The sequence below is a fragment of the Cloeon dipterum genome, chromosome 4 (assembly GCF_949628265.1).
Source record: "Cloeon dipterum chromosome 4, ieCloDipt1.1, whole genome shotgun sequence".
Lineage (NCBI taxonomy): Eukaryota > Metazoa > Arthropoda > Insecta > Ephemeroptera > Baetidae > Cloeon > Cloeon dipterum.
In genome coordinates, this window is record NC_088789.1 from 1,472,991 (window position 1) to 1,494,381 (window position 21,391).

Here is a 21,391-nt window from a genome sequence, read left to right on the forward strand (position 1 = left end):
TGAGCAAAAAGCTTATCCTCAACAAGCTCTGGCTTTGTAATTACGGCTCTAATAAGCCCGCAACGCTTTTTGCACGTTCGTCGATGTAATATGCGGCTTGGCTTTTCGCGCAGGATGTGTAATGATGAATTATTGCACGCGGCGGCAACGGCGGTGGTGAAAAAAAAACTGAGATACAAAGGGAAAAATACTAATATATGTTGCGTGAAATGAAATTCGCGAGTTCATAAATAACGGCAAGACATGAATGGTGTGATAACAAGGCAATTGAATATAGATAAAAATTAATTTTGTTTGGTTTAAATTGGTAATCTATATTTTTGAGGTGATTGGAATTTTTATTAGAGAGGATTGACTGCAAAATGCTAGAAAATATTTGTTGCAAAGGCATGAACTCATCCCTAAGCATGCTTTTAAAATGTTGAGGACTGTGTCTCCTTACTTGAAATCTGATTTTATTTCACAAGAAAGAGTATCCCAAAAGGTTTCAGGACAGATCTCGACGATAGGAATCGAAATCTGCCAAAAAAATGTGGCCAATCGCAAGAAATTTCGAAAAATTGGAATTTTTACGGTAATAAAATGAAGAACAAATTGTTTATTGCATCCCAAAATTCAAATAATTGTCAATTGTTTCCATGTATGAATCCAATTTAAATTAAAATAAACGAAACAACGTAAAATAATTATTCCTCAATTTGAAACGCTCGTAAATGAAGTTGTAGCAAATTTGATTTATTGCTGCCTGGTCAGCGAGCTGTTTGATTGGTAAAAATGATTTCAGTAAATGTACAGAATTGATCTAGCGGCTGGTGGGCGGAGAGACAAAACATCCTGCATCCGCACGCGGGCATCGGCCGCGCGCGGCGCGGCGCCGCCGCTTCAAACGTGCCGCTCGATCGCTGCAGCGCGCGCGTAATTGTTCCAAGAAATGGAAAGGCCGGTCCATGCACACACTACGTCCTAATGATCATGCATAATGCAGAGACGAAATATATTCGATTGTGCGCGCGGCGGCGGCGGCGGCAGCGGCTCTTTCTTTCTCGCGCGAGCAGACAGACTGCAGTGAGCGGCTCGAAAGTGGGTCACATGACGTTTAAAAGGAGTCTGACTTCGTCTGCTCGCCTCGAAAGTGGGCCACTCAGAAAACGTTTTCAAAGTGCCGCGCGCGCGACAAACTCGGCGCGAGAGGACCAATAAACACGCCATTATCGGCGAATAATCAGCCAACTGGCCGACGAAAGAAAGCGAAAATGGCGATAATTAACGCGTAACTATTATTTTCCCCCATGATGCAAACGAGTGAGAGAAGGCCCAGCTGCTCCGCCAATGTGATTTATTTTACACCACTGGAAATATTAAACACAGCCGCCTCTGGCGTGATCAACTTTATTTAAAATAAAATTGCACAAATCCAAATTAACTGCTGATGCCTTTCGAGCAATGCAATGATAGAAAGTAACATATAAACTAAATTTTTCTCGGTATCCAATATCTCTTTTGTGAGCTAAACAGCTTTCGACGCAAAGGAAACAATATCTCCAGCACACAGGGCTTTTAATACTCATTCGTGGAGAGAAAATAAAGGTACAAATTAATTGTGTTGCGAGTGCTCTCGTTGTTTCTGCTGACACATATTTGAGCTTACACTGACCAGCAACGACAACAATAAGCGACTTAATATCACTTACGCATAAACTTCAGTAATGATCTGAATCAGGCACGGTAAAAATATCTGGTTTCAAGCGAGAGACAGCATTGTTTAGTAATTTTCCATTTGATTTTTTAGTCCCATTTCATTGCTACAATTAAATAACAATTAAAAACTTCTATGCTCTAAATTTGTTTAAAAAAGTCATTGTAGATTTTTTGAGAAATTTATTAACAGTTACTCTCTAAAATAAGAACCGAAGAACAGTTAAATTTCACATTTTGCCCAATCTCTCGGTTTTTTCGCTAGTTTCGTGTGCGAATTCTCTAAATTGTGAAATTAATCGTGGTTTTACATGCAAACCTTTGAACCCACTTTCACAACAAAGCAACACGGGGTAGTCAACTATTTGTACCATACAACTATTCAAACTTCAATTACCTGCTGTATCATAAATTTTCTCCAACCTGAACTAAAAAAGAGAATGTAAAGTTTAAAATAAATAAATCTCGACGAGCAGGGATGAGGCAACAAGAACTGGTTGAAAAGCTGAAGCCAACTCGCAACTCGTCGGTCGCGCAATTCGATTATTCAAGCCGGTGTCAGCCGGAGCCGTGATCGCGGAGGCGCGTCATTTGATCATCATCACTCTCCTCTTTGCAACATTGTGCGCACATTAGCAGACCGGGCTGGGTGTCTGTGTGTGTGTGTGTGTTTCCCTCGGGTCAGCCGCATGCAGCGGCTTCTTGAGTGCGTGACGCCGCCACCCCGGCCGCACTCGACCGTATTTTCTCAGCCGCGAGACTTAAAGACCGTCTTTGACGAAGTTCCTGAGCACACGAATCGATTCTTGAGGGCCGAATTAGGCAATATATGGATATTTTTTCCGACCAAAAAGTCGAGAGCGACGTGCGAACTTTTTTTTACCGCCAAAACAATATGAATGCGAGAAGTGCGCATGCGTCAGAGCTGGTTTGAGCACTTTCAGAGACACCGCGCCTGTACGAATGACCTCTTTGTCAGATCGAGCCAGCTCTGGCGCATGCGCACTTCTCGCATTCATATTGTTTTGGCGGGAAAAAAACAGTTCGCACGTCGTGCTGGATGTTTTTGGTCGGAAAAACATCCCCTTTGCCTAATTCGACCATCAAGAATCGATTGGTGTTCTCAGAAACTTCGCCAAAGACGGTATTTAAGGAAAACAAAATTTCTCTTGCAATTTTTATCCTATTTCCCCCGCGGCTAGTGTGGCTGGCTGAGACCTCTATGTATCTGTGATTGAACAAACGCACTTGTCGTCGCAAAGTGCGCGGCTGGTGCTCCCCTGCTCGTCCACTCGCCTCCAAGCACGTGCTGCATGCACTTTTTACGCTTTTTACGACGCCGGGCTGCCTGACTGAGAAAGCATCACGAAAGCGGCGCCTGTTGTTTTCGCAAATGAAATCACACGCCGAGCAAGTACGTGAGGAGTCATTACGATCCTCTAAACCCGAGTGAGGCCCAAGCTAAATGGCATTAATTCGAAAATAATATTATGCGTCTCGATTTCAGCCGCAAATCTGTAAGAATGACACTTTGACGGATATCACGCCGATTGTCCTGCGAGAGGCGTGAACAAGCAAGTGCGTAGTGTAATATAATCTAAAGTGCAAGGCAGGTAGACTCGTGATCACGGCGAAAAATCTGCTTGACTTGCTTTGCCTGCCGAGTGTCAACAGCTCGCAAAATGTACAGCAAGCACAAAACGCGAGAGGAGGAAAACGGAGAGAAATAAAGAACAAGCTTGCACTTTGAATTTCACTGCTCCTTTCCTCGCAACAAGAGAAAAAATGGGAGCTATAGCTAGAGGTCTTAAATCTCTCAACTAGTCCTATCGATGCCATTGAGCTGATCCGAAAACTCAAGTGTGCGAAAGAATAGGCTTCAGTTTCTCACCTTGGATTTCATTCATTAGGAAAAATCGCCTCATTGACGCCAGCTCAGACTGACAGAAAAATGATATCAGTGGGTATCAACTTGCCGTATATATTATGGCTCTTGTTTCAATAAAATATTGCACCCTTTTATATGAACAGAAAAAAAATGAAAATTCATCTCTCTTTCAAGCAGCAGACAATGTAGACTTTTGTCTATTGCGTTATATGCACGTAATGTATTATTGTGATTTATGGATGAAAGGCATTTGGTGCGCCCGCGCCGTAAATTAGATCGTGAATCAATTTCAAAACAAATAACTCGGCCGACGGAGCGGAGAATACAAAATTTTCATTTGTTGTTTCTGCTGCTCTGGTGAAAGGTTACCAAGCTTTTTATGTGGTACGCACTCTATAGCTCAAGCTTGTTGCAAAACGGCCACAGCAAATTGAAATACTGTTGTCGATCGTTATTTAATGCTAATAAAGACGCCGGTGGGAAAGTGATCTGGATTTATTCATTTGGAAAGTGAACGTTGAAAATCGATATTTTTCACGACGCAATTTTTTTGAAGCCAAGTTTGGCAAGAGGGAAAAATATTTCCAACGCAATTAAATGCAAATTGAAGGAGTGGCACGTGCAAAATGATTGATATTTCAAATTTAGTCGGCTCGATTTTCCTGAAAGGTTGTTATGGTGAAATTTATCGGCTCCTTTTATTTTTTAATTGCCTAACCATTTTTTTAAACATTTCAACATGAAGACAAATACCTTGTTACGATATTTTGTTGAGCTTTTAGAAGTTCATAAATCAACCCGCCGTTTTCTCAATTTACGGTAAAAAAAGACAGTCCCCCGATTGATTTTCGTATTTGAAAGTTTCTCCTTGGAAAAAATTAACAGGTAGCCGCGGACGCGGGTGAAAATATTTATTTTCGACGCGCCTGCCGCCGCGAGTCAGCAACCTTTGACCTCGACGGGCGTTTAAAAATTCAAATCAGTGACAAAGCGGCTCTTTCATTGCCCAGCATCTCTGCTTCTCTCCGTGGGATTTTCTTTCACCTCGGCTCGCTCCCTTTTGAACAAATAATAATTAAACGAGCGAGAGGGCAGGCAGGCCGCGAGAGCGTTAATTAATAAGCGCAAGGAGGCGACTGATTGCTCGCTCGCGAGTTCGAGTGGCGGCGGCGGCTAGCGTGCGGTGCGCGCGGCGGCGCGGAGGAGTCTGCGCCTAATTTTAGACGCCCAGCAAACACACACGCATTAGAAATAAGAAAACCAAACTAACTCCACCCAATAATACGCGCGTGGCCGTGTGTCTGCCTAACACCTCTGCCTGCCGCGCGAAACAATCGTTGTCTCATTATTAATAGTGTGGCTCGGTCCGCAGAGTCCCCAGCCGCGGCAGACGACTTTTTCACTTTTTCTTCGGTACGCACACCTCACTTCGGAGACGCCGAAAGGGGAAACCGCGTGCCGTTTGGCCTCGTTTTTCCATTACGGAATCGATGCAAATTCGGGTTGTTTACATAATTTGAAAATGCGAGATGCACAATATTCAATGCCAGCGGAGAACAAGAATAATTAACAGAGTGCAACCGAGCACCGCGGCGGCCTCTTCTGCTTCTGGCCTTGCTGTCGAGTCTGTTTCCTCAGCCAAGAAGCTAATAATGGAGCGAAAGGGGTGAGAGCATCATGAGGCGGGCTGGCGCGCGCGTCCGCATCACGGGCGTGTAGGTGTTATTGTTTACAATATCGCGATGAATGAGTGAGTCCGCGGCCGCTTTTATCAACACGCCACCGGGGCAATCTGTGCTGGATGACCATTCACGACTGCATTGGAAAGAAAAAAAAAACACACACACACACAGCCCGCCCGCCCAGGCAGCGTCCAAGTTCAGCTGAGGATGTGACGTCACGTTGGTTTATATTTACACAATCCAGCTTCTTGTTCTTCGCTCAGTCAGTTTTTCTCGACCTTTGATCCCGCCATTAAAATATTCAGCCACCAACCACGCAGCCGCCGGCGCACCCCTTAATTGAATTCGGCTCTCCGGTTGCGAAATCGAGTGGGTGTAAAAAGTTAATTGAGAGAGCAGATCGAGAGAGAGAAAGATTAGTTTGCCAAATGTGCGGCGAGTGCGCGAGCGAGAATGAGAAAGAGAGAGAGAGACGGACGCACGCAGACAAACACATCTTCATTAATTACCTTTTGATAAAAATAGTTTGAATTTCGCGAGACTTTTATCCCTTTCCTTGTCGCCTGGCGCCACTTCTCCGCCAAATTTAGTTGGCGCTGCTTTGATCCGATTCCAATTCGCGCGCGGCAGCACGCGGAAAGCCAGCATCACAATTCTTTTGGTCGGTCGCGCCTAACTTTCCCTGTTTCTTGAATGGTCCATCAGCGGCTGTCGTCATCGTTGGCGTCGATTTAATTCCTGCACTCGCTGCTGCTGCTGGCCACGCTTATACTCTCATTTTAATGTGTCGTCCGTCGTGCCACTGCGCCTCTCACTCGCGTGCTCTTTCTCTCTTTCGTATGTGCGAAGGAGGAATCGCTTGAGTTCGAACAGCTGGAAATAGCCCACAGCTTGTTTGTTTAGCGGGCGGCCGAGAATAGAACTTATTCAAGCAACATCAACTCACTCAGTGGCACTCGGCGCTCGCTGCCCACCGACGCTCCCGAAGGCACCGAGGCGTGCGCCAATTTGGACAAAAGTGCATCCATATAGCTTCCAATGGCAACAAGCAGTTTCAAATAAAAAAATTGGAGGTCTCAGCCATGAGATTTCAGGCGGCAGCTTAGCCAAAGGGCCACAAGACATTTTTTCCCTTGCACTTTATAATTTTGGACCCTTTTTCACCGGCCTCTAAAATATTCCAAGTGTTAGTCAGTTCCACAGGGGGCCAGGTTGCGATCTGTGTTGGTTCCCGCGTGTCAGAAGTGAATATGGCGTCGAAATAATGGAGGCCAATCAGGAGACAGTCCAGCGGCCAATCAGAAGCGCCAAAAAAGAGGTGTGCCGACCTAATAATTTCATTCCCGCGTATTTCGTTACATTTATATTAGCCTGATGTGCAATCTAACGGCCAATTCGCCAATTACCGGGCTAATCAGTTGTTAGTAAAGAATTAACAACAAAAGTATTCATTGTGCTGAAGGGGTTTTCATGATAAATTTTCCAAGCCGATTCCATTCTACGTTTGTAGCCGAACTCTACCAGACGCCATGTCTGCGCGTCGCGTGAATCTGAACCCCAGTGGTCAGCTCCACTTCTATTAATTTTTTCCGCCTGAGTCTGGAGAAACTGACACCAAACAAAAAATAACCAAGCATCCCATCCATTCTCATCTCCCTTGGCCCACAATCCGAAAGGTTATAGACTCATTGAGAGGAACAAAGAGGTGTAATTTTCCCGCAGTCTGGAGTGGTGCGCGCGAGAAAAAGGAGCTATCAGTTGGTTGCTCAACAATGCTGCGTTTGAAATAATGAACGTCATTGAGGCTCTTTGGAGCCGGCTCGCCGCGAAAGGGCGTCTCTCTCGCGCTCTCTCGCTCTCGTCACACACAAATTTTCGTTATTCATGACCAGTGTGGTTGATCCTGGTGGTGCGGTGAGGCCATTAATCGTGCCTGGCGCGACCTTGATTGTGACGTCAGTGAAAGTCAAACGCAGCTTCCATGAACCTGAGAGCTGGTCGAGTGTCAGATAACAACCCTCCTAATTACCTTGGTGGATGCAAAAAAAATTAAATCTGATTCGCCTGTGGTGTGAGTGCCTTTTCTTTTATTCCAAGAACAATACGTGTGCGTGAGCCTGAATTTTCACCCCCGAGCAGCAAATCATGTGCTCGGAAAGCCAGTTATTTGGATAGTTTTCGCAAGGGTACACGTTTTTCTATGGTTTCTCGGCAGAATGTGTGTGAGTGTGTGTTGTGCATAGGCGCGGGCATTGCTGGGCACGCAACGTCGTCAAGAGTGTATACAGTATAGAATTCCATAAAGTAACGTGAACTGCTGCTGGTCATTCTCTCTTTTTTATTTGTGAGCATGTTGTATATCGTCTTACCATCAAATTTTTTGCCCCGGCAGCATAATTTCCTCGCACTGTCTAGCGTGTGAACGATTCTCCTCCGCGTCGAAGCCAAAAAAGTACGCGTGTATAGAACAATTTGTGCCGTCGACATTATTGTCTGCACTGGATCATCGGAAAATAATAGTAAAGGGCTTCGCTCCGAAACCGAAATTTAGTTTATGCATGTTTAAGCCTATGTTTTTTTGCTCTGACCGCAAATTGCTATGGGTTTAGTTTTCTCGGTTCTATTATAATACACCCGAGACAAATAAATAATAACTCTTTCTCTCTCTCTCTCTATTTTTAAGAATGCTGATAGCGACTACCTTTCTTTTTGTTTTTAAATTAATTCTAGAGAACGATAAACGCACACCCATTTGATTATTGGTATATTTCCAAATTTTTATACGGCCTCGAAAGAATTCAACAGGCCGGAGGAAGGAAGAATTTTCTTTTCAGTCGATTTCGCTCGGCTCGACTGATGAAATTATTAATTTTACAGCGTCCGCCTGATGGTTTTATAGCCCACTGGGCAGTGCACAATAATAACCGTGCGCTTTTATATACTTTCCAGGTGAATTGGGGTGTATCAAAAATTATTAATACAAGAGCGCAAAGTAACTCGATCATTATCGCCGCGAAACAAGTACAAGTTGCGGTGCGGTAATTAAATCCTCGGTGCACATACTCAACAGCCGGCATTTGCACCGAGAAAAACACTGGGAAAAGCAACGCCAGCAGGGAAGCCCTTTGAAAAGGAAATTCTAAATTATTGATTGAAAAAATATGGCTCGGCTCACACGCTGTTCATTTTTCACTCGCGTGTAATCGCGCGGATCACGCACCAATTTGCAGATTTCGCCGCGCCTGCTGATGCTCGGTCAGCGGGCAGATAATCATCAGCAATCATCGCGCAGTTCGTTCTTCTCGCATTGAAATCACCGCCCTTGTTACGGACGGCAGCGACAAAGTAGTGCGAAAGATAAATTATTACGGCGGGCCTGTTTTTTCACACACGCGCGGCTTCTTTTTGCTCGGGAAGAGCTCCATCGGCGCGACTCCCACGCCAAGACAGGTTAATTGGCTTCGGATCGTATTCTCCCACCAGTTGTTGTGTGTGTAGCGTACAATATACACACGGTTCGCTTGATGCACGGATTTAAATTGCACTGGCCTGTCTGCATGCGCGCACGAAAACTGTGCTCTAGCATAACTAAGTGGCAACAAGCGGTTGCCACCGCGCTCTTCTTGAAATTCGTAAATTATAGAGAACCATGCTAAAACACCAGCGAATTGGCTCAAATTGCAGTTAAAAAATTAATTAATTAATTAAGAAGACCTCCTCCAAAATCAAGAGAATTGATTTATTTTCTGGGGGAGGGGGCATATTTTAGCATTTTTTTTATTTGGGTGTTTGAAAACGTGACAAATTGAACTCATCTTAAAGGGCATTTCTATACACATTAATTTTCCTCTAAATTAATTTGGATCAATTCAGGGCAAAAATTGAAAATTATTTGTATTTTTTACTACAATTTAACAGAAAAATTCAAATTTTTCAGACTTTCTCTAAAATTTGCTGCGCTACACTACATTTTTTTTGGCAGATTTCGATTCCTCTCGTCGAGATCTGTCCAACATCGTATTAATCCTTTTAGGCAAACTCTTTGCTGTGAAATAAAATAGGATTTCAAGTAGCGAGACAGCGCTAACTTTTTTTCTAAAAAACTTACTCGCATTTTCTAGGGTTTTCGGTCTTTAAATTGCACAATGTTGCGTGTGTGTATTTATCAAATTTTATTGGCCTTGCTGACAGATCAAAAGAGCAACACAGTGACTATTTTATTTTTTCAGCGTGTCGCAGCGGAACATCTTCATTTGATTACATTACACCGTTTTAACAGCCGACGATTAGGAGGACGGCCCGAGTGAGCGCGCGAGGAACATGCTTTTTGCCCTATTGACTTCCGGTTCCCACGTGATGCTTTGTTTGTTGCCCCCACCCGCCCCCCACACAGACAGCGCCGCTTTTGCTGACAAAAAAGACACGCCGCGCCGAGAGCCACTCGTTCGCTTGCTCGTTTGCATTACTATGTATTTGTTTGATGCTTATTTTCATCCTCTTGCGTGTGTAATAAATAGTCAATGGTTGGTTGGTTGGTGGGTTTATCTATATCTCCTCATCACAGCAGCCGCTTTTCATAACATAATAATAAACATGCGCACTATTGTGCGTTTTTCTCATGAGACTCTTCATCGCGCAGTCCATCCTGCACAAAACGCGCTCACTCAGTATTCAGTGCGAGTTCAAGTACAGTTGGGAGAGCGAGCGAAATGTAGTCGCATCCGCACGCCTCATGTGACTCCAGCAGCCAGCAATATTTTTATTTGTTAAGAAAGATACCAATATTTAATTTTTACCAATTTCTTGCAGGCTATATTTCAATTTTCTAATTATTAGCTCATGACCGCGACTTGAAAAATTGTCAGAGAGAATATTTGGAGAAATTGAGGCTGACAATGGCAATTTAAAAGTAAAAATCTGTAGTAGAGGAAATTTTGACCACTCCGACCGCAAATTTTAGATTTTACACAGAATAAATGGAATGTATTAATTTCTTGCATTTCTTGCGAAAGAAATTGGTAAAAATTGAGTGGTGAAAAAAACCGGGTGGTAAGAAAATTATTTTAAACGTTTAGGAGAGAAAAAACATGCAGTCCCGGCGGACTTTCCTCTTTCCTCGTAGACTCTTTTTTTCCTGTGTTTTTTTTCTTCCTGTTCGTGATCGTCTTGAAATTTCGACCTCCGCTGCCCGATTTTACGAGCTGATTTGAATAAGGTGGCATTGCATGAGTCGAGATGCCGGCTGCTTGGTTTGTTTTATTATTACAAATGATTAGGCGCGCGAGTTGGTTCGTTCGTTCGTTGGTTCGGCGGCGGCGAGTATGGGATAAAATGGCTCTCAACAGGTCTGTCTGACTGAGAAAGAGAGAGACCGAGGTGGTTGTACGCAAGTGAGCGAAGCGGCGCGATTGGCCACTCGCCAACAGCTTTAGTGCCAGCGGTTACCTTGACAACCCAAGGCTTTTGTAACATTACGTTGGTTAGCATCCCAAGCAGCAGCAGCAGCAGCTTGGATCAGCCAGCTTTTATGCAGGAGAATAGATTTTGTTAGTTTCCTGAGCAGCAAGGTGGACCGGCCAGGCACAAAGGGGAAGGAAACATTTTGCCAGGGAGGAAAAAATTCCTTAATTTTTTCACGCGCTGCAGGGGAGAAAACACAGCACAACAACAAATAATTGAAGAATGAAAATTTCACAATTCTCATTCACAAGAACAGGGGGTGTCTCTGAACCAAATTTTACACAATGCAATGATTGTTTGTTCAGTCAAGCGACAAAATGAACTTTAAGGTGAAACGTCAATGACCAACAAAAATACCCATTTAACAAAATTTGGGTGGCCAGGTGAGCTCCCGCGGATCTGGAGAATTCTTTTATTATTTTTAACAAAAGCTTGCCTGTTTCTCTGTTTTCCATGCCCATCTAGATGACGGTAGCGTGGATTTATGCCTTTTCAAACTGCGCTAGCATCCATTCAAAGGAAAGCCATTCAAGAAACGAAACTAGTAGTTTGTAAGACACATTTTTGTATCATTTTGCGCCTGGTCAGTTTGAGCTTTTTCAAAATTCTGTTGACCTTGGCCTGGATGGCAAAAGAGGTCACACGATTCGCTCCAATATTAAAAAGAGCCGCCTCTTCTGTTGCTTGTGGTGGCGCGAATTTCGAAATGGTTGGGGCAGCGGCGCCGTCGGAACAGGAAGCAATGAATTAGGCGAAAAAGCGTGGTTCGAGCTGCGAAAATAATCGCCGCATTAAGGAGTTTATAATCCCGAAATACACTCGGTGCTCGTGCCGGGCTAAAAATAATGCACATGTCATAAATAGTACGGCGGCTGTGGCGTGTATCTGCACACGAGCGTTCGCTCGCTTGCTCGCTCGGTCCAGCAGCGGCGCAAAAAGCGCGCCGCGCGCGTTCCCTTTTTCCGTGCGTCGCGGCGTTGGCGGAAAAGCTCGCGCGATTCGGCGGCCCTTCCTGGTTCCTGTTGGGCGGCCGCGGCTGCCCTTTAGAGGCGGCTCGCGTGTTTGAGGAAGGATTATGACGGTTCTATTTGCGGACACGCAAATCATAGTCGCGGCGCGTAATGATGGCGCCCTGACGGCGTGCCCAGAATAGAACCCTTATGTTCTATCGTCGCCACTCGCTGGCTCGCGTCCGCCAAACCAACACACACACACACGCGCACGCACACAAACACCACCGGCCAGCCAGCCAGCTCCAACGCAGAAGAAACCAGCGCCAAAAAACAAAGCCGGAAATCACCCTCTCGCCGCTGTAAACACTTATGTCACCGGTCGGGTGACCCCCGCCGCACACTTGGGTCTCAATGAATCTTTTCAAAAAAAGATTTCACCGTTATCTTTTTCTAGGAAGGCTTTTCATTTTGAGACCGTCATAAAACAAAATAAAAATGAGAAGGTCCTTGGGGACGCAATTTAGACACGCATGTCGAGATTTTTTATGAAGATTGAGGGACACTTTCATAAAAAGTCTCAGGTGGCGGCTGGCCGTTTTTTTCAACACTCAATTTTTACCAATTTCTTGCGCAAGATATTGATTTATTCCATATTTCTCAGGTGTAAATCTAAAATTTGCGGTCGGAGTGCTCAAAATTTCCTCTACTGTGCAGATTTTTTCTTTTAAGCTGCCTAAATTTCTCTGACAATTTTTCAAGTCGAGGCCATGAGCTGTAATAATTAGAAAATTATTGAAAACTGAGGCGCAAACTGGTAAAAATTGAAAAATAAACCGCGGTTTTTGCACCCTGGAAAATTCAAATTATTCATAGAGTGGCGTTTTTGTGTCTAGAATTTGAGTTTTCCACAGAAATGCATCACAGGGCGCGAAGTAAGTAATAAGAAACGCGTGAAGCCCCGGTAGCCGCGCTCATCAAATTTAAATTCCAGAGGCAGAAACAAACCCACAATTTCGAACCCTTTTCATTATGCGCGAGCCGTGATTTCCAGTCAGCGCAGGTAAGTAAATACACAGTCGGCAGGAGCGAAAACATTCCTTAGCGGCCGTTAAAGGCGGCGGCACCACTAGCACTCTGAGAGTGAGAGAGCAGGGAATGAAAGACTCAAATCCGGATTTCAGTCCGCGCGCTCACTTAAGAGTTAGTGTATTCGCGGCTGGCACGGCCTGAAATTCCACCAGGGAGAAATCGAGACACCCTCCCTCGAAAAGGGAGGCTGCGGAGCAGAATTTTTGCGTGCTCCTGTACAGACACCTGCTGCAGGCCAATCATTGGCTGCAGCGGCGGCGCAGAGGTTTCTTTCTTTCTTTCTCGCTGCCTGCCTGCCTGCCTGCCTGCCGACGGTTCAAGGTCACGTGGACCGAATCCTCTTACCTGCGCTGGCTCGCTGGCTCGCTCGCAGGTAGGTAGGTATGCTCGATACCTGCGCGCTGCCTCTCCTCCCCCCACCTGCCCTTGTCGGCGGGCGGCGGTATGACAACGCCGCTCTACCTGTTTGCTGGCCTGCTGGCCGGCCGAGGGGAGCAGCAGCGAAAATAAAATCTCACACAACAACAGCAACCTGCTGGGCTGAGAGCTGAGCGAGAGAGCATTATAATAAAAAAAAATACGAGAGGCGATTGCTGCCCGCCTGCATCTCGCGCTCTTCCTCCATCTTCACGCAACCTGTGTGTTTGCTCCCCTTCCTTGCCAGATTCAGAGAGAGAAATATGTAATGACCGTTTTATATAAATAGATTCGGCTGGTTACCCTTTGGGCCGCGGACCTCACAATAAATGACAGAAATAAAATAAAGTCCTTCAGGTGGCCTGGCCGATTTGCAGGTGGTCCGACTACAAAGTCCCAACCTCAGCAGAGCCTCCGCGGCCAGATTTGTATTTGGCGAGAAAAATCAAAGCGGCGCGGCGGCGGCGGCGGCGTCTTGAGAAAGGAGATTGTGAGAGTCATTCGCTCCTTTTGATGCAGTGTCATTTTCCATGCCCACCTTTTCAATCCGAGTGCTCACTCACAGATTCAGATTCGTGTTCTAGGGGAGCCGCGTGAACGAAATGAAAAGCGGTCGGTCGTCAGGTGCAACAGTCGGAGCGGCTGCCTGCACTTGCTCGCGTGAGAGAGGGTGATAAAACAGCGTATCCAGCACATGGGAAAGGTCAAAACTGGCGTGCCCTTTCGCTCCTTCCGAGATTACACTATTACGGCAGGCGGGGAGCGTTCAACTCGGCAATCAGGACTGGCGGAAAGTCAACAGGTTTGTCCTACATCGTCGCGAAATGAGTAAAATAAATAAATAAATGATTCGCGCCACGTATCACCGGCATTGGGAAATTTTCAATGCACGTGTAATGACTCACGACTGTTGTCGGATGTGAAAATAAAAAGAATACTTTTAGCCCTGGTGTCTAGAATTTGACCAGTGGCGAAAAATATTCGCGTCTCCGGCCACCCAGCATGATGTAGCTGTATTTAATCAGCAGCATCAACCCGTTAGCCGGACGGCTGATCGCTCGCTCGCTCGCTCAGCCAGCATCTTCGCGAAGAAGAAGTGCGGTGCCGCCGCGGTGCCTCTTTCTTTCCTTTGTTGTGATTTCGGCAGGATCCTTGCAAGGAAATAATAATGTTGACGCGAGGTCGGTCGTCGCATCGAAATCTCCTGTTGCGCGCGCGGAGAAAACGCCGGCAAAAGGCAAAAGTGAAGGGGAATTATAACGCGCTCGATAATAAAATATCCGTATGTGCGTCAATTACCGAACGAAATTGCTCGTGTTCTCTGTACGGCGAGATCGAAGCCGCTCGATAATACAACAATAACGATTTCTAATGGATTATTACTTCATTATGCGCGCCGCGGGCAATCATAAATTAACAGAGAGTGTCGCCCGCCGCCAATGAAAGTGGTGGTTTTCGCCTGCGACATTCAATCGAATCAAATTATGTAAAATAAAAATGAGAAATTAATTATTGATAAGCGCTATTTTAATGCCAATGCATGAGCTTGTCCCTTAGGATTCAGTTGAAGCCATTTTTTTTAGAAAAGTGTCTGCAAATTGTGAGGACTGCCTCCTTGAAATCCTATTTTATTTCAAAACAATGTGTTTCCCAAATAGGTTTCACACGCTATTGGACAGATCTCCACGAGAGCTCAAAACGCTGCATATTTTGGAGGAAATTTGAAATATCTGAATTTTTATTGTAGAATTTTAAAATAAATTGCCTCTCGGTCAACTGCTTATTGCATCCGACAATTTAAATAATTTTCAATTGTCCCCCTATAAAGTAACTCCATTTTCAGAGAGGATCATAAACGGTTGAAACGTGCACGCAGACAATAAGAATGAAAGGTGGCGGGTGACTTCAACTCAAGGGAGCATTCTCGATTTGACCCCGGAAGCGAGCGTGGGAATTCCATAACGCCAGCTCTTCCAGTGCGTTGGGATTTCTGAATCTCAGTCCGGAGCATGAATGACAGACCCTAGTTGCAAGGACGTTTACCCAGGTAAAGAGATTTGATTGTACAGAACTGTCAAAATTGATGGAACGTTTCCAGTTGTGCACCTGATCTGCCCATCTACGAAGGGATTAAAATAAAGAATAGAGGGTCGCGGGTTGACCAATGGTCATTGTAGAATGCCAGTGTTTGGTCACTTGCTTTATTCTTTTGAAATCCCTCTTGCATTTCAGGTAACAAACAGGGATTCACACTGAGATGGGGTGGGGGGAAGCCTCTAAGGGATGATTCACCTTTTCAGGTTTCCCACGGAAATTTAGAATCGTCCCAAAAAGTGCCAGCATGTGTGCGGGCTGGGAACTAATTGAATTTGAGCTGTCGCAAAGATGTGACAATATTCACCAGGGAGTTTTCTGAATAGTTTTGGCAGGAGGCTCTAAATAAACAAAATTCCTATGGGATTTTATGACTCAGTCTAGATGGTTTCCATGGAAAGAATTGATTTACGGGTCATTTTCAACTTTTTCATGGCTGAAAAAATGTACTTGATTTTAAAACCTGGTTTTCTCGCATTTTTCGAGACGATCGATAATACATAATTATATTAAATCTCTGCATCGCTGCGACAAGCTGAAAACGAAAATTAGAGGTTTTTGCACTCACTTTAAGAAGTAGATTTGTCCCTCTGCCGTGCGGGCCTGCTCCCAGCCGGGAGGCAGGGGTCCTAGGGGGTCAGGTCCGCTGTCCCCGAGGACGTCGAAACTGCGCTGTCGATGGTGGTGGGCGGCAGCGCTGGCGGTCGGCACCTGTTGGTGCGCCGAGGCGTACGTCTGCTGCAGCGACGCCGGCGAGCTGTGCGCCCTGGGATGGCTGATCTGCAGCGGCGGCGGCGGCGCCGCTTGCGGCGCCAACTGCTGCTGTTGCTGCTGCTGCGGCGAGCCGGCGGACGCGGAGACGGTGGCGGAAGGCGAGTTGACGTTGGTGTTGCCGGCGCCGAAGGTCGAGTCGGAACTGTTCTCGCGGCTGTGCGAGATGTTGGTGCCGGAGCCGGACTTGGAGCCCTTGCCGGGCGGCTTGAAAAACGAGTCGGGCAGTTTCCTCATGCGCAGGGGCACCTGCAGCGGCCGCTGCGAGTTGGGCTTGAGCACCAGGTCGAACATGAGTTGCAGAGAGTCGTCATTTTCCATTCGCACCACCGAGGTCTTCGCTGTGTTATTGTTGTTTGCCATTTTTACAGCCGCGCACCGACCAATTTTGGAGGAGATGACCAACTTCAGCTCTCAGCGGCTCATGGCACTAACACAGCACTGCGGTTCTTTGCGTCCCTCCTGGACAGTCGTCCAGCCACTTGGCCGACGAGTCACACTCAGTCTCGCGCGCGCGCCGATGTTACCTGCTGCTCGTATCGCTGCTCGCCGTGTTCTGACCAAGCACAAGCACCAGCTCAGGCAATAGAGCTAAGCCCGTAGCCGAGTTTACGCCTGCAGCACGGAGCCCGCCACTTGTTTTGTTTCTCCTCTCTCACGACTCGCGCGCCAACTACGGAGCTACGGCCGATACAAAACTAACGAGATTTTGGTTGCTGGTGCTGGCATCTAGCGTCAGAATCTTCATTCAGATTCTGGGACGAGTGAGAAGTTGGGGAACAGAGGAGTACGATGAGGAGTAAAAAATAATTTTATAAAATTTGTTTGTTTTAATCGTTTTAACATATTTAATTTTGACACTTCTATCAGGATGATTGAGAAATAAATCTTGTGACGATAACCCTTAGGACGAATGACAGAAAAAGACAAATAATTGGTTTGGTGCTCGTGCGCAGTTGGCAAACACACGCGGTTCTTGTAGAAAAAGGGGGCGTGAGTCGTATTTACACTTCTTACAGGCGTTTCACAGTATGCCATTTCCCTCGTTCGAAACATTCTTTTCTAGCCGCTTGTCTCAGTGTTCGCAAAATGCCGTCTTTTTCCGGAAAATGACATGCCAGTGGTTAAAACCGGTTTTAACCGGTTGTAACCGGACGATTCCGGACTCCTAAAAATTGTTAATTTTTGTCTCACAACAATGTATTTAGCACACCGTTGTCGTCACATAATGTGCCGTCAATACCGTGAACGGTGACAAACTAAGGTAATTTTTTTTTAAATTGGAAAAAACCGGAAAGTGCCGGTTAAAACCGGCTAAAACGTTCTGGCAAAAACCGGTTTTAGCCATGCCGGTTATAACCGGCTGGCTGAAACTTTGAACACTCTTGTCTCGACATTATTGGTAAATAATTAATTTAATTTACACTTAACAGCACTCTGCGCGATGTTTAGAATGCATTGCCATGGTCAATTATCAATTATTATATTTATGACTTAAGCCGGGTGGTATTCGGTCTGGACTTGCATCAACCTGAGGTTAAGCGTGAGGTCGTTCTGAGGCCTCAGATAGTTTTCGCTTCTGTGGCCTCTGTAGTCAAGATATTAGGGTGAAATCTTCAGGGCACCACCCTGGCAATGTAAGCCGTGTGGCAGAATGAAAATTTTTGACTACTTCAGACATAAACCTGTTTACAACCCCACATAAAGAAGTATTGAACGTATGTATACATTTATTATGTTATTGGATTTTTTCAGATGTAATATGGCGAGGAAAGGAAGAAGGAAGTTTTTTGGACGTCGAAAAAAAAAGAGATCTGCTCAACTTTCTGCAGAAAACGTTGAAAGTCTTGAGGTGTGGTATAATATTATTTTACGATTAAAATTGTGTTATATATTAACGATATTTAATAATATATATATATATATATATATATATATATATATATATATATATATATATATATATATATATGTATTATATAAATTAAAAATACACAATTCTGCATGTGTATTTAGATTTCAAAATACATACACTTATGACCTGCGATAATTAAAAATAGAATATAACATTTCTCCCATTTTTTTTAATGAATTCCGTGTGAAATAAAACAGGAATTTGGAGATTCTTCACCAGCCTCCAAAATTAAAGGGTCGCCATTGATTGAACACAGCACAAACGCAATTGAAATTTTTCTTTCGAATATATCTAATTGTTTTTAATAATTTCTAGCTGAACAAAGAGGGTGATGCTAACTCAATGGAAATCAAAGAACATCCTGAGAATGACGAAACTGATGAGAGCCAGGAAAAATTCAAGCCGGTAATTTGCAAAATAAACAGAATTAATATTAATTAAATAAACATTAACATTTTGTAGCCTGGTGGAGAGCCAATGCAAGAGGATTTTGTGCCAGTTCTCAATGCAGATGAAGTGAAAAGTGAAATTGGAACACTGCCAGATAAGGCAAGTATAGGGATATCGAATATTTAATTAATTATCTACATATTTTTTATTTAGAATAAGGTTGTCACTAAGAAGAAGCAAAGAAATCTGAAGTTAAAAACCTATACCACTGCTGATTTGAATAAGGCATTGGTCTGCATTGCCAACAAGGGCTGGAGCTACCGTTTGGCAGCAAAAAAGTTTGGTATTCCTTACCAAACCTTGTACAAAAGACTGAAGATGAAACAACCCAGAGGACCAGCCCCTCAAATGCCTGCTAAAGTCGAAGAAAAGCTCGTGAGATTTCTTCTTGCTGATCCCAAAAGGACAGTCGGCGAGGCTTGCGAAGCCACAAAGCACGCGCTGGACCTGCTCGGCATTAAAACTTCTTTCACTGACAACCAACCATCAAAGTCCTGGTTCACCCGCTTTGTGAAGAGGCATCCTGAGGTCAAATTTGCATCGACCACTGCCAGGCAAGTGGATTTCCATAAAAACCGTCTGATGAAAAATTATTTGAGGTCTCACTGTCAGCCGCAAGATATTAGGCAGCGGCTTAGCCAATTTTTTTTGTGGCTAGCTTTTGATTCTCAAATAATTAAACTTAATTTTGGGTATTTGAAAAGTGCGACCACTCGAGGTTGTTTTCATGTTGAATATAATTAAAACCATAATTTTGGGTATTTTGTTTTTCCCCAAAAATATTTTAAAGGTTGAAATTTTCAGACAGATTTTGTGCGAAAATAGTAAATTTTAAAAAAAATTTGCTCACTAGGAGAAAAACTGGAATTTTAATGAGCTATCTGAAAACAGGCAGTTTTTGACGTTACTATCAACTGGTGAATTTAAATAAGGCCAAACACGGACCCCTTTCGAAAATCTGCAATTCTTGAAAAAATAAAATATAACTTTCAAGACTCAAAAGTGATATTTTTTTATCTTATCAATATTGAATTTTCATAATTTTTCTCACCCTGGAAGCAATTATTTTCCTTTGCTAAAAAAGAGGGCACTTTTGGTCAAATATAAATGAAAATATTGGCTGAGACCTCTAAACAATTTTACTATAATTTATTGGTGCTATGAGAGCAGACTGGCGCCAAAACTTGCTTGTGAATATAGTTTGTTAGTCCTTTGTTTGCACTGGATGAAAGTGTAAATTGTAAATTAGTGATTGTAAATCGTCCAAACACAGCTTTTGTTGATATTTTTATCTCACTATTTTCCAGAGAAGAGAACGTTGACTGGCTTCTTGATTTCCCATTACCCTTGGAGCTGACAATGAGTACAGGCAGCAAAGCAAAGGAACAGAAAACTAAACCACCAGCAGATCCTTGGTTCCTGGGCCCGAGTCAACTGTTGCTGAAAGAACGGCAAGAAAAGCTGGAGGAAGACAAGGCGCAGAATGTGTCCGCGGAACCAAGTGGATTCCCGAGAGTCAAGGTGCTCAACGTTGGCTACTCCAGGGTGACGGACGAGGCGGCACAGACCATGCACGCCAACTGCACTGTCACTTTCATCAAAGGCTGCAAATTCAACATCTTGGTGGACACCATGACCGCCTGGGATGGAGCAAAGCTGTTGGCATTGCTCGAAGGTGAACTAATTTTGTAGCTTTTTCACTTAATTTTGCCTAATTATTATTTATTGCAGGGATCCAGGTTAAACCCGAGGACATTGACTTTGTCATTTGCACCCACGGGCACTCTGATCACACTGGTTGCAACTACCTCTTCACCAACGCCGCTCATTTTTTGGGTCAAGCTGTGCAACGTGCTGAAAAATATGAAACAACGCCCCTTCAAAATGGTACGATTTTGCTATTTAAATTGTTTTTATGCATAAGATTGAACAAAATTCAGACATTCACACTCGCAAGGACTCTCAAATAAAAAACCAAAATTAAACTGCAAACCAAGAATTGCTTTATAATTTTCGCTTAATTTATTGTTTTATCTAGAATTAGTCAACAAATTTTCGTCATTTCTGATTCCGCAGGGAACGACTATGTGATTGAACCAAGTGTGAAGGTTGTGAGCACCCCAGGACACACGATGGACAGTGTGACTGTCCTGGTCGAGACAGGCCCGGATGCCTTTGGTCTAGTTGCGGTCACTGGTGACCTATTCGAGAGAGAAGAAGACATTGTGTGTCCCGAATTGTGGCGTGATGTCGCTGGCAGTGAAAATCCAAAGCTCCAGGAGCAAAACAGGAGCAAGATTCTGCAGCAAGCGGACTACATCATCCCAGGCCATGGTCCAATGTTCAAGAATATTTACAAGAAGGACCTTTAGTGAAAAGTGACTGCCAAAAAATCCTGTAATATGATTTTGTTTTTGGTGATTGAGAAAATTAAATCTGCAGGGCATTGCTCTGAATTTAGACATCAATCTTTTATTTCTCATCGGATCAGAATTAAAATACAAAAGGCCAAATTCTGGGTTGCGATTCAATAACGCACAAATCCACCCCAAACCATGAACGGGTAACAGAAGTATGTACACAGCGTTGATTACTGCAATCTGTATTCAAATTCAAACATTAATAGCTAGGTATGCACAGAGCGCAGAAAATGAGATCTTTCTTTGTTTCAGTAAATTTGGGGGAAATACAGTGGCAGAAAATAGCTAATTGCAAAGTGCTTTAATGTTGATCAGTTGAGGTGTAAAATCCAAATCGGTGACTTGCACTTTCATATAATATGTATATTGCAATGAAAATTAACTAATCAAACTAGATAAATACAAAACTTTCAAAATTATACAACATTGTGAACTTCCTTAAATTCATCACAGAAATAACACCATAAAAGTATGCATTTTATACAATAATAGACGGGTAAATAATGCACTAGTTTAGCGATGATGATTAGAAGTCAAAAGAGCAGAATCGTTGCACT

At 44.1% G+C, this 21,391-nt stretch overlaps 2 protein-coding genes across 6 annotated transcripts in view; one reads left to right on the forward strand and one right to left on the reverse strand.

Annotated features, from left to right (window-relative positions):
• The window catches only part of yki (Transcriptional coactivator yki), a 34,117-nt gene extending 17,485 nt beyond the window's left edge, over nucleotides 1-16,632 (reverse strand). For 2 of the 3 annotated variants that reach the window (XM_065488979.1, XM_065488978.1), the window contains exon 1: nucleotides 15,847-16,632. In XM_065488979.1, coding sequence (XP_065345051.1) covers nucleotides 15,847-16,412 — 566 coding nt within the window. In that variant the 5' untranslated portion in view covers nucleotides 16,413-16,632. The remainder of the gene's footprint in view (nucleotides 1-15,846) is intronic. The other variant, XM_065488980.1, reaches the window with a different exon arrangement.
• A 420-nt stretch (nucleotides 16,633-17,052) lies between these two features.
• Nucleotides 17,053-21,312, forward strand: LOC135944368 (uncharacterized). 3 transcript variants are annotated; one of them, XM_065491244.1, is made up of 9 exons: nucleotides 17,053-17,118; nucleotides 17,434-17,451; nucleotides 17,805-17,901; nucleotides 18,280-18,369; nucleotides 18,427-18,513; nucleotides 18,568-18,968; nucleotides 19,722-20,089; nucleotides 20,146-20,301; nucleotides 20,491-21,312. In XM_065491244.1, exons 3-9 carry the CDS (start codon nucleotides 17,812-17,814, stop codon nucleotides 20,784-20,786), a joined length of 1,488 nt encoding a protein of 495 aa, XP_065347316.1. In that variant the 5' UTR covers nucleotides 17,053-17,118; nucleotides 17,434-17,451; nucleotides 17,805-17,811; the 3' UTR covers nucleotides 20,787-21,312. The 3 variants fall into 3 exon arrangements, with proteins under 3 accessions (XP_065347316.1, XP_065347317.1, XP_065347318.1); XM_065491245.1 differs by lacking the exons at nucleotides 17,053-17,118; nucleotides 17,434-17,451 and adding an exon at nucleotides 17,554-17,758; XM_065491246.1 differs by lacking the exons at nucleotides 17,053-17,118; nucleotides 17,434-17,451 and adding an exon at nucleotides 17,749-17,767.
• The last annotated feature ends 79 nt before the right edge of the window (nucleotides 21,313-21,391 follow it).

What these genes read in the sequence shown, in the direction of transcription:
- LOC135944368 (XM_065491244.1), top strand. Translation starts at nt 17,812, where the DNA reads ATGGCGAGGAAAGGAAGAAGGAAGTTTTTTGGACGTCGAAAAAAAAAG. An exon ending in TTGGAACACTGCCAGATAAG is followed by an intron (nt 18,514 to 18,567) that starts GCAAGTATAGGG and finishes TTTTTTATTTAG; the next exon opens with AATAAGGTTGTCACTAAGAA. An exon ending in GCTGTTGGCATTGCTCGAAG is followed by an intron (nt 20,090 to 20,145) that starts GTGAACTAATTT and finishes TATTTATTGCAG; the next exon opens with GGATCCAGGTTAAACCCGAG.